This window comes from Sinocyclocheilus rhinocerous, unplaced genomic scaffold (assembly GCF_001515625.1).
Source record: "Sinocyclocheilus rhinocerous isolate Xijiao unplaced genomic scaffold, SAMN03320098_v1.1 scaffold735, whole genome shotgun sequence".
NCBI classification, from domain to species: Eukaryota; Metazoa; Chordata; class Actinopteri; order Cypriniformes; family Cyprinidae; genus Sinocyclocheilus; species Sinocyclocheilus rhinocerous.
The window spans coordinates 55,394-67,681 of record NW_015629505.1 but is presented as its reverse complement, the minus strand read 5'-3'; the positions used below and the strand labels follow the sequence as shown (position 1 = coordinate 67,681).

Here is a 12,288-nt window from a genome sequence, read left to right as displayed (position 1 = left end):
TTAAACAAGTACTAAGTAACAACACTTATTCACACGCAATCGCTCTCTCAATAATGCATTCAAACAAATGTAATCTTACAGTGCTACTTCATCTGTATCCGATTTCGAATGAGCAGAAATCTGTAAGAAATGCATCGATCCATAGGTAAAATAACTGACGAAAACTTACTGTTATTTTCATCACAAACAAAATTTGCACTGCAAAAAGCAGCAATTATACCTTTTAATGCTGACAACCATGTTATTAGCTTGTCATGTGGTAGGAAAACAGTTTGCACACCAGTGTTCCAATAAGCCACTTTGAAACTCTCCTGTTATTTTATTTTTTAATATACGTTATGAACAGAACTGTGATATTTCAAACAAACTGAAATACTTTAGACGCGGAGCAAAGTCTGTCAAAGGCAATTCTAGTTGCATTTTTCATCAATTAATTTCTTAAATTATCCTTTGACTATGTTCTGGCCTGCCATCTGGTGGTGAGATTTTTTTTTGGCCCGATGCCAAACTTACTTGCCGACCTCTGTTCTAAGGTGTTGTGTAAATCTTACCCTAGGTAGACCTGGCAGTTCATTGTCTACCATGGTGGCCACGTGGAACTGAAGCAGCTTGACATCCTCTGCTATAACATGCGCTGCAGCTCCACTCTGCTCATTTCGCTTCAGCTGATTATTGATCTTCACAATGTCAGCCAACTTGTGTGTTAAATCATCCTAGGGGGAAAAAAGAAAAAAAGAGCGAACAATTGAAACAAATCTAACAGCTATCGGAACCATGCAATACATCAGACTCCTTTCCCACTGTTTAATAAGAAATGCTAACCTGGTTTCTTGCAGAGCCCTGCATGACCACAGCCGGTCTCACAGCAAGAGGGGGCACGGGCAACACTGTGACAATCATCCACTCAGGACGGGCGTATTTGGGGTCCATGCCCAAGATCATGTCCTCTTCATCTGAAATGCGTTTGAAGATCTCATGCACACGTTCAGGACTGAGAAGAATCTTCTTCTCCTGTGAGTCTTCATTCACGTGCTTCCACTCAGCATACAGCTCCAGGCCAGAGCGATGGATACCGGGCTGGTACCTGCCACAGCCTCCATGACCCTTGAGATGTGAAAGTAAAAAAATCAGTTTTAAAACTTCCAGAGCAAGCTTTAAATGCAGCGGAGAACATGTAAAATTGCCCTGTGCACTTAGAGAACTTTAGGTCTGTACCTTCTCTTTGGTGAGGTCTTCTTCTGTCTCCTGCTGCTCCACTCCAAATTTGTTGTCCATCTCCTCTCCACCCTCACAAATGTTTTTGCCTTTACAGAGGTCATAGACGTGGGTCAGACGCTTACGTGGCTGCCCCTTCGACTTGACCAAGATGTCTTTGATTTTTGGATTGTTCTGGGTAAAACAAATTTAGAAATTAAAATACACTACAAAACAATTTGACCAAAGGATCTAAATCAGAAGAACCATGGGGGAAGGAATATTTTGACAAAGAAATAAATCACAAACAAAAGGCAAATTGAAAACACAGCATACCGCGTCCACAAGCAGTTTCGAACAAAAGAAACAGACACAGCGGAGGACCTTCATGATCTTTGTGATGAAGCCAACATGAAAGACTGGCTTTGCCAGCTCAATGTGACCGAAATGACCAGGGCACTCAGTCATGTTACCTAAACGACAACAAGCAAAACAAGCAGAGGTTTGAAATGATTGCGTAACACATAAATACCAACCAAGATGGATAAAAATCAGTTTATGAACATACCTGCACACGTCTGGCATCTGCCCGATCTCTCAATTACCCCTTGCCGGGGGTCCATAAGTCCCCCCAGTTTAGGGCGCCCTCCTTCTGTGGTCTCAGGGTACTTGATGCCCCCTTCAGTAACGGACAGCCGTTTCTGAAAATAGCGTAAATGCCATTAAAACGTCTTACATTTTCACAACAGCAGGAAAACATTGGTACACTGAATACATTCTCAAGTAATTTTTTAAAACTAAATAGACTGCAAAAATAACAGCAAGTTTGCAATAAGCAATTACTTAGATGTCATCTGGCAAATTATGCATTTAATATTTTAATTTTAAATATAAACTATGTTCTATTTATAATGGGTTTCTTCATCCATGTTGCACCCATAAAACATACAATAACCACCGAACGAGGTGTCAGAGATTGTTTAAGTCTGCATTCATAAAATATAAAAAGAAAAGAAAATCACAGAAAGGTTCGAAAGCCCTTAAAAATGACGACATTACTGAATAAAAATCAGTTATTTTTTATCGCTCTCTAAAAAAAGCATCACATCTCAACTCAAATGTGTTATTTGCTCGTCATTTATTTCAAAACAAAGTGTACTTTATGAACTGCTCGTATTTGAGTTTGAAATAAATGAAAGCATGCATATAGAAGTTCACATTTTATTGCCAGCAAGGTAAACATGGGGAACAATGTGGAAACTTGGGAGAAACTCTGGGTCTGCCATGTGACTCCAAAATGGTCAAATAAAATAAACAAAATGATTACAAGTTAAAGTTATATAACTTCAAACAATGCTTTCCGTGTCTTGTTGCTAATTGTTAAAGCAGGACTCTTGTGTAGTGTTTCTTCAACTTTCTAAACACATGCTCTTACTGAGGAAGAAGTGGCTAGCCGGCTAAGTTAGCAAAACACATGTTCACAAAAGACACTGTATGTTAATAACCATATTTAATATGATTTTAACACGATGATGATTTGAGTAATACAACAATACTCAAAGAATTAAGAGAATACCCCCTCCCAAGAGCAAAACCTACAAGTTCATCAGGGCTGAGGACGCCGAATTGCACTCTCTTGATGAGGCGCAATGGGCATGCGCTGTCGCTGGAAGGCGGTCCGTGCATCCTGTCTATTCAAAGAGACGCGTCCTCCCCCGGCACGCCGCTTTGTAAGAAGGAACACCTCTGAAACGCCACCAAGACTCTCCTGGCACCCAATGGTGACCGGAACTTGTCCGATGGCGGTTTCCCGGTGACCACCGTGTCTTGCTACTCAATGTGCTTTTTAAATTTGTGTTTATATACTAGCTATTGTAGCTACCAGCATCCCCTTCCCTTTCCCCGATCTACACTCCAGTGCGCTCTAAGCGCATCTGAGAGAAAACTGCTCTCACACGTCTTTATATAGACTGTATGCTTTGCTACAGGTTTACACAGTATGCTCGGCAGGGGCTGAACAGTCAGAGGGCGGGCTATGGAGCGATCTTTCTATGCGCTTATTGGCCGCGAGACTGCAGCATATGAATAATTCATTAAAATTGACGCAGAACCAATGGAGTTGTGCGCTTTTGATTCCCGCGAATCCTATGTAGGTGGAGGCGGGACAAAACGTATGAAGAGATCCCATAGGACCGTATAAACCAAGGGCGGATCCGTAGACACTTTAAACATGAATATTAAATAACTTTCGTCAATATGAAACATTATTCGCCAAACATGTTCTTAATATTCATGAGCAGAGAGCATTTGACCAATTGCAACCAACGCTTGACGGCGGTAAAATAACTTTCTTTTTGCCCGCCTTCTTTACGAGCATTGCCGATTTTACCCGACTGATATTTTTTTCCACCCTCTGAGCAAAAATAAAAAAAACCTGTGCTGTTCCGTCCGTCTCGCTCTGGATCTGCTAAGAGTGCTGGAAAAGAAGCTCGTGTGAGAGGCCTACAACTACCGTCGAGGATTAACACATTATTTTTGTTTTGAATACGATTTTTATGTAATTCAAATTATTAACTTGCTTTTATTTTGTAAGCTTATTAACGTTCCTCGAACTATTTATTATGATTTTCCTTATTTTATTTGTGTTCTACGGGAAAATGAAAGAATCCACGAGGTCGAGTAGAAACAATGGCTGGACGGCACGCGCTTTTTCCCGGTATGATCAGCTGGAAACTCCGCTGAAAGCCTGGGGCTGAGGACAGTGCATTTTCAATTAAAAAAACATTCGAGAGACGTTGTTGTTTTAAACATTTGATGTTTTTGGAACTATTTTGAGAATTATTACGTTATTTTAGCTCACTGTAAAATAATAAAAAAATAGCGCTAGCTTATGTTTTCTTGTTACCGATTTTCTTATAAATAATCGCAAATCCATGGTTCGTAAATTATTTCATTTGATTATCTCATATAGTTTATTGTTCTCGCAAGTGTTGAGTGTAATCAAGAATTTGTAGTAATGTACGTTGACCTGATGTTACCTAGCTACTGTTGTGAGCTTTTGCTTGTTTGTTAGCCGCCATTCTTTGTGGAATGGGGACATTAAACAGCACCCGTTTAAAGTTATTTTCTTTGACATGTTAGTTTACATTTTCAAAATGTTAGTGTGTATATTTTTGTTATTGAGTATGTAGGTTTATATCGGTAAATAACCTACATTATTCAGATACATAGTTATGGATTGAGTACATTGTACAGTGTAGAAAGATGGTTGTAAAAACAAACAAAAAATCAAAACCTTTAAGTTGTTTTTATAGGTTCAGTTACATCTTATACTTGATTTGGTCTCTTTGTTACATATTAATATAGACACCAGGAATATATCAGACAGTCATTTACACAAACAATCATGACTTTTATCAATTTTGGATTAAAAAAAAAAAGAAGCAGCTATTTTCGTTGATCTTGGTCTTGTCTTTGTATGGTTTCAGACATAGATGTGGCTTTTTAACCGATCATGTTAGTTATATCACGTTCATGTTAGCCTGTTAGCATTGAGCTTGGATGGCTGTGCATCCATTTACATGAAAAATACGGAGCTTCTCTAACTTTTGAATTGGTTTCAGAGTATACAATAACACCGATTACTTAACACAAAAAGATTATTTATAGCCGAAACGACTTAGTTCATAACGGTTATGTTTATAAGGCTAATCGGATAATGGAGCAAGAGCTTGGTTGTAGCTCATGGATCAAACCCAAATCTACTTGTTAAATCTACTTGTTTAAAACCACATGTATCGAGAAAATTGGCTTTACAGTCGTTTGTTGTGGATAAATATGAGTTATTGGTTCTGGAAAGTGCTTTAACCCGGTTTTAGTCCCAATGCGTTTACAGTCAAAACGTCATTCTTGAATGTGAATATATGTTGTGCCAAAGTATATCTCAATCGGTCTCCTCACTTAAACAAGATCCTTGTTTAGAAGTAACACCAAATGGATGTGGATTTTTTAAGGGATCATGTCGTATATGGCGGGTACAGTGGCGGAGAAATGAACAAACATGGAGTCGGGTGCTTATGTACTTGGGCGGGTTTACAGGACAGAAGGGAAGCGGAGTTGCGTAACTCCAGCCTGAAGTAAAACGAGACTGAGCTAGCTAACACATTAGCATTATGTTCACTTTGAAAACCTTTCCACAAAAACGAAATCATTGTGACGCAGTTATCAAGGCAGTACCGTTATATATATATATATATATATATATATAAATAAATAAATACACACACATAAAATAAATAGGCGGTCTGATGGTCATTTACTTGGATCGGTGCAACATGAAGGCTGTTTTCTACACACTCTGCGTTTCAGTACCAATGTTGAAAAAAATCTCATTTACATTTGTCTGTAACCAAGTTAAGCTGAAAGACTCCTACAGTCTTAATTGTTGAGGGGATAGTTCAATCAAAAACAAAACTTCTATCATTTGTTGTTTTAAACCTGTATGACTTTCTTCTATGGAGCACAAAAGATGTTATAATGTTAGGGATTGAAATGAATGAAAAGACGCGATAACATTAATTCTGCCTTACTACTCACATAAATCACATATTTGAAATCGCGTGAGAGTGAATAAATGGGTGAGCTGTCACTTTAAATGCGTTGTATTTTACGTTAATATGCGAGATAGGGAAGGTTTCACTTTAAGTGGCCTATTAATGCGTTTTAATGAAAGAAAGTAGGTTTTCATCAACAGGCAGTCATTTGGACAAATTTATGTCACATAGCTTAACTCTGAATGGTTTGAAAGATTCTCGTATGACATTCATGTAAGTATTATGTGTGTAAATAAAATACATTTGCATTGCATTCTAATTCTTGGTTTCAGTTTTTTAAACCTACCTACTTGAAAAATTCTGTGTAAATTAGGTTTATGTGCCAGTATTAAGTGAATCAAACTCTGAAATAACAGGGATGCATTACGTTACCTGTTTCAAGTACAGTCATGGCCAAAAGTTTAGGCAGTGACATACATTTTGTGTTTTGCAAAGTTTGCTGCTTAAGCTGTTGTGGTGTTCATTCACATTGTTTCTAGATTATTGTGTAAAGTGATCAGATACATTTTAAATAATTGCTAAAAGCATCATTGGCCAAAAAATGAACTTAAAAAAAGAAGGGAAAAAAAGCAAATTTCACTGTTTTTTGATCCTGACATAAAATGACCATCTAACATTAACTGACTAATCATATCAGCAGCACATGTGAAAGTGTGAATGAGTACTAGTCAGGTAAAATCACTATCATAATAATTAGACCGTAAGAGCAGACTGATTGCTATAAAAGGAGGGAAGAAGCTACAAAGATATTGCACCTGAAAGAACCATTTACCGGATCATCAAGAACTTCAAGGAGAGAGGTTTGACTGCAGAAGTCTTCAGGACGTCTCAGAGAGTCCAGCAAGCGCCAGGACCGTCTCCTCCTGAGGAGTCAGCTACGGAATCGTGTCAACACCAGGGCAGAGCTTGCTCAGGAATGGCAGCAGGTTGGTGTGAGAGCATCCGCACGCACAGTGAGGCCAAGGCTTTTGGACAACGGCCTGGTGTCAAGAAGGGCAGCAAAGAAGCCACTTCTCTCCAAGAAAAACGTCAAGGACAGACTGAAATTCTGCAGGAAGTACAAGGATTGGACAGCAGAAGTCTGGTGCAAAGTTATTTTCTCGGATGAAGCTCCCTTCCGACTGTTTTGGACATCTGGAAAATCGATTGTTCGGAGAAGAAAAGGTGAACACTACCATGAGTCCTGTGTTGTGCCAACAGTGAAGCATCCTGAGACCATCCATGTGTGGGGTTGCTTTTCAACCAAGGGAGTGGGCTCTCTCATAATTCTGCCCAAAAACACTGCCATTAATAAAGAATGGTATCAAAATGTCCTGCAAGAGCGACTTCTTCCAACGATCCATGAGCAATTTGGTGATGATCCGTGCATTTTCCAGCCTGATGGAGCACCATGTCACAAAGCAATAGTGATAAAGAAATGGCTCGAAGACCATTACATTGAAATTTTGGATCAGTGGCCAGGAAACTCCCCGGATCTCAATCCCATAGAGAACCTGTAGTCAGTCCTACAGGCGAGTGGACAAGCAGAAGCCCACAAATTGTGATCAACATGAGAACTAATAAGGCAAGAATGGATCGCCATCAGTCAGGATTTGGCCCAGAAGCTAATATCCAGCATGCCAGAGCGGATTGCGGAGGTTATGAAAAACAAGGGTCAACACTGTAAATATTGACTCATTTATATATTTTTTTGCCAATAAAAGTCTTTAAAACTTATGATATGCTTATTGTTTTTCAGTATACCATAGAAACGTGTGGAAAAATAATCTACAACTACTGAAGCAGCAAACTTTGCAAAACACAAAATTGATGTCACTGCCAAAACTTTTGACCGTGACTGTACACATTGCTTAATATTTTGTCTGTTTACGTGAGTAGTGCTGTGCAGGTGGTCTTAAATGTATTTCAAAACGAGCTGCAGCACCACCTTGTGGCAGACACACACACACACAAAAATCAGTTACGAGTACTTCACTTATTTAGACTCCCTCTCTGGAATACTTTAACTACAGCCTGCGTTGAAAAAACTTTGGTCTATGCGTTTTAACTTAAGACATTAAACTGTAAAGCCTAATAACTATATAGCATTTTAAAACCTTTATAAAGGTTCTGTGGAATTTAACATGGTAAACCAAAATAAAATCTTTGTCAAGCTGGAACCTAAAAGGCAAGACATTAACAAATAACTGTCTCAAAGGACGGTTTGCCATTTTTACATATTGCAAAGCAATTTAGAAATATGGTTCCTTCAGGAAAACATTCAGACATTTCACAGCACATGATGTTTTTTATTATTATTAATAAACAGTTAATAAGATTGTATTAAACAACAATGGGCCACACATAATAAATACTGCAGTGCTATTCCAGAAATTGGAGCCAAAATATAATCTCACTTTGTTACCAAACAATAAATTAATAACACAGGCTTACCAAATATTACCTAAAATTTCATGACACTTTTAACACATATGGTGTTATTGGATTATCTCCTGTACAGTTTTTCTTGATGTAGCTATTAAAGGTATATGTTCAAATGTTATATTAAGATCTTGTTAGTCATGTGTAAATGCAAAAAAAAAAGATGCTGAGAAACTCGTCAAGCTACAAATCAGAGGAGAGTCATGACCACTAGATGGAAGCTTTGAGCGCAATACAGACACAGCTGAACGCTCCTGTTACTTCAGTGTCTGGATCTTCCTCTTTCAAGCGGAAGCCACAGTCAAGCAGAAAATGGGCTGTGCTTTGATCAGGAGCTCTCAGGAAAGCCCTGTTGTTCCAGTTTAGTAATCACAAGGCTCCATAAGTAATCTTGTTTGGCGAAAAAAGAAAGAAAGAAAAAGAAGAAAAAAAGCACATTTACCAAGGGAATCTAATGATACGTTTTTAAGATGGTAATGACTGTGAATGGTAAAGTAAGTTTTACAAAATTAAGCCCACCAAGCAGAAATGTTTCTAAGCCTATATTTTAATAATCAAAATGTTCTATTATATAAGACCAGTGAGAATTAACACAACGTATCATTATGATGACTATGAAAGAGAAAATGCTAAATGTCAAATATTGGGACACAAAAAATTTAAATAAAATGGAGTGCTAAAGTAATTACACTAAATGGCACTTCTCACATAAATTATAGTTGGTCTCTGATTATCCCAAACACTGATCATCCCAAGCTTGGATCGCAGAAATTTCATCTACGTTCCGGCAGACGTAGTAGTGGTTGTAACATGGGGTGAGTTGTAACACTGTGAGTTGCAAGTTCACCACTTAGAAACTGAAATTACTATCATACATGAACACAGTAGAGGATACACTCTTAAAGGTTCCATACGGAAGATTTTCACAGTGATGCCATAGAAGTACCATTTTTGGTTCCCCAAAGAACCAAAAAATGCTTAACATTTTCGGTTTCCACAAAATATTAAGAACCAAGTCAGCATATTAGAATAATTTCTGAAGGATCGTGTGACACTAAAAACTGGAGTAATGGCTACTGAAAATTAAACTTTGCCATCACAAAAATAAATTACATTTTAAAGTATGTTAAAATAGAAAACAGTTATTTGAAATTGTAATAATTACACAATATTTTTTTGATTAACTAAATGCAAACTTGGTGAGCGCAAGAGACTTCTTAAAAAAAATAAATCAGCCTGCACGCATACACACAATGCATCATCAACACCCTTTCTCTAATTTAACCTTCTTAAAGGGACAGTTCATCAAAAAGGAAAATTTTGTCATGTTGTTCCAAATCTGTATGACTTGGTGGAACACAAAAATAGATATTTTAAAAATATCTCAGTGGTTTTCTTGTCCATTTGATAAAAGGCAATGTTGTTTTGGACACCTTTTAACTTTCACTGTACGGACAATAAATAACCAGTTGAAACATTTCTCAAAATATTTTATTTTAAGTTCTACAGAATGTAGGCTATGTATTGTAGGAATTTCTTTCTTCTGCTGAACACAAAATAATTTTATATATTTTGAATAATGTGGGTATCCAGTTTCTGGTCCCCACTGATTCCATAGTATTTTTTTTCCATACTATGGAAGTCAATGGGGACCAACAAATCTTTGATTAGCCTACTCAAGTTATACCAAAAAGTTTTTAGGGGTTCAAGCACATAGTGCTGAATCCCTATTGTTTTTGTAGGGATTTGTATTATAATTATAATTATTATTATTATTATTCCGTGCTAAAACTGATCGGGCAGACCTGGAAGGCCTAGATACCTGAAACTTGGTCAGATGGACGCTTGCTACTCAGACACATAGTCTTGCCCCAATCGGTCAATAGGGGGTGCTATAGTGATCAAAAACTCGAAAGCGCTCATAACTCCTAGACCGTTTGTTGTAGACTCAAGTGTCTTATATCATTGGAATCCTTGGCTAAAAACAAATGGTTTTTTGCTCAACCTCAATAAAACCATTGCAGCACAATTCTCTGGACTCTCAATAATTATCAAAAAAAATTTGAATTTTACCCTTTGGGTAGCTATAACGGGATCATTTAGAAAAGGGACGTGCCCAAATATACCCAAAAGCCTATAAAGCCTATAAATCCTAAACAAAAACTCAAAACTTTACGAAACTATGTGAGCACATGCATCAGATGATTCTAAACAAGCATGCAAAATTTCATGGAGATCGGAACGTAGGTGGCACTGTAACAGTTAAAAAGGCTTCAAAAACCCAATATTTCTATGCAAAAAAGGTTAATATATTCACAGATACACTAGATCTTCAAATCACATGATAGATCTCCTCATTCTGAACAACTTTGCCTCTTGGACCACTGCTGTCAATCAAATAGTTATTTAAATATTTGAGATCATTTAAAAAAAACTACTTTTGTGAACTAGTCCTAGGATTTTAACTCTAAATCAATAAACAAATGCAGTACAATTCTTTGCACTCTCATGGTCAATAATTATCATAAAATGTTAAAACTTTTGTATTTGGACAGCTATAACAAGGTCATTTAAAAATATTGTCTTGAACTAGAGTACCCAAAAGCCTATAAATCCTAACAGAAAACTCAAATCTTCTCAAAACTGTGTAAACTCATGCACAGTATGATTCTAAACAAGCATGCAAAATTTTATGGAGATCAAGCAAAAAATGGCACTAAAATAGTTATAAAAGTTAAAAACACTATATGTCTATCATAAACGCCCTGAAATTGCAATTATAACCACTAGATGGCATCATTCAACTCCCTAATATAGTACTTTTCACAGGTTTTGCTTTTGGATTCATATTTAGACATTATAAAATCACTATTATAACATTACACATCACATTTCATCAAAGTTTACCACTTCATTTCTACTGAGGAATTAATTTTTGCAATTATGCCACATTATGATTACAGTGAATTCTCCAGTGTTATAAAGAGGAGACATTCAGTAAGCATTTTGTTACCTCATTTATTTCAAATCTCTATATCTACAACAAAATGTGTTTGCATGTGTGTATGTGTGTGTGCGTGTGTGTAAGTATGCTTAGTGTGTATTAAGTATTATACTTTAACCCTTTCATTTCAGTGTGTGTATGTGTGTATGTGTGTATTACAATATTCTTCATCATGGATGTGTTGTGATGTCAGCCCAAAATTTCAGGTTGGCCTAAACCCTAACAGCATAGATGCGATAAAGGCCTTAAAGTGCTTGAACCCCAGTAATCGCTGCTTGCAGCTTTATTTAAAGCTTATATTTCTGCCGTAAAACTGATCGTGCAGACCAAACCGTAAGTCCTAGAGACTTGAAACTTGGCCAGATGGTAGAGCTCAATTTGGGCAGAGACTCAAGTAGATATAACTGCAGACCGGAGATCTCCAAAATGGGGCGTGAACTCCAAAAGTGGGCAGAACCTCCAAAATGGGGTGGGGTCTCCTCGCGTGCAGTCAATTTCACTGGTTAAGGTTAGGGTCAGGTGTGGGGTAGGTTTAGGGGTTAGCATTTTTTGTAGCATAATATAGGAAATCAACACTTTAATTGACACAATCAATAAAATCTTTAGAATCAGCTGTGGGGCGGAGTTTGCACTGAAGTTTGGAGGAAAAATTGTGCATGCGTGTCATGTGCCCGTCTCTCAATGGGAGGAAGCCACGCCCTATTTTGGAGCTCTCACCCCGTTTTGGAGTTCCCACCCCCATTTGGAGATCTCCGGGCTGCAGTTATACCCTTCTCCAGAGACTGGCAAAGACTCACCCCAATCAGCCAATAGGGTGTGCTACAACGATCAAAACCACGAAATTGCTCATAAATCCTAGACCGTTTGTGTCTTATATCAGTGTAATCTTTAGCTCAAGCCAAACAAAATGTCTATCTCCGATTTAATTTCCGGTAGGAAAGTTTTTCCGCCATTTTGAATTTTGTTCAAAACCTACTTTTGTGAACTAGTCCTAGGTTTTTCACCCGATCGGAACCAAACCAGTGCAGAAAGATTCTCTGAAGAGTGAATATCGAT

The 12,288-nt window shown here is 37.6% G+C and overlaps 1 protein-coding gene and 1 long non-coding RNA gene across 4 annotated transcripts in view; both read right to left on the bottom strand.

Annotated features, from left to right (window-relative positions):
* Positions 1-3,112, bottom strand: part of LOC107738966 (DNA-directed RNA polymerase II subunit RPB1-like) — a 15,157-nt gene extending 12,045 nt beyond the window's left edge. For all 3 annotated transcript variants that reach the window (XM_016550901.1, XM_016550899.1, XM_016550900.1), the window contains exons 1-6: positions 2,794-3,112; positions 1,763-1,895; positions 1,531-1,667; positions 1,216-1,389; positions 823-1,104; positions 552-713 (exon numbers count right to left, since the gene is read on the bottom strand). In XM_016550901.1, coding sequence (XP_016406387.1) covers positions 552-713; positions 823-1,104; positions 1,216-1,389; positions 1,531-1,667; positions 1,763-1,895; positions 2,794-2,880 — 975 coding nt within the window. In that variant the 5' untranslated portion in view covers positions 2,881-3,112. The remainder of the gene's footprint in view (positions 1-551; positions 714-822; positions 1,105-1,215; positions 1,390-1,530; positions 1,668-1,762; positions 1,896-2,793) is intronic.
* Positions 3,113-7,947: 4,835 nt separating this feature from the next.
* Positions 7,948-12,288, bottom strand: part of LOC107738965 (uncharacterized) — a 7,364-nt gene continuing 3,023 nt past the window's right edge. Inside the window, exon 3 of the long non-coding RNA XR_001639948.1 lies at positions 7,948-8,618. This is a non-coding gene — a long non-coding RNA (uncharacterized LOC107738965). The remainder of the gene's footprint in view (positions 8,619-12,288) is intronic.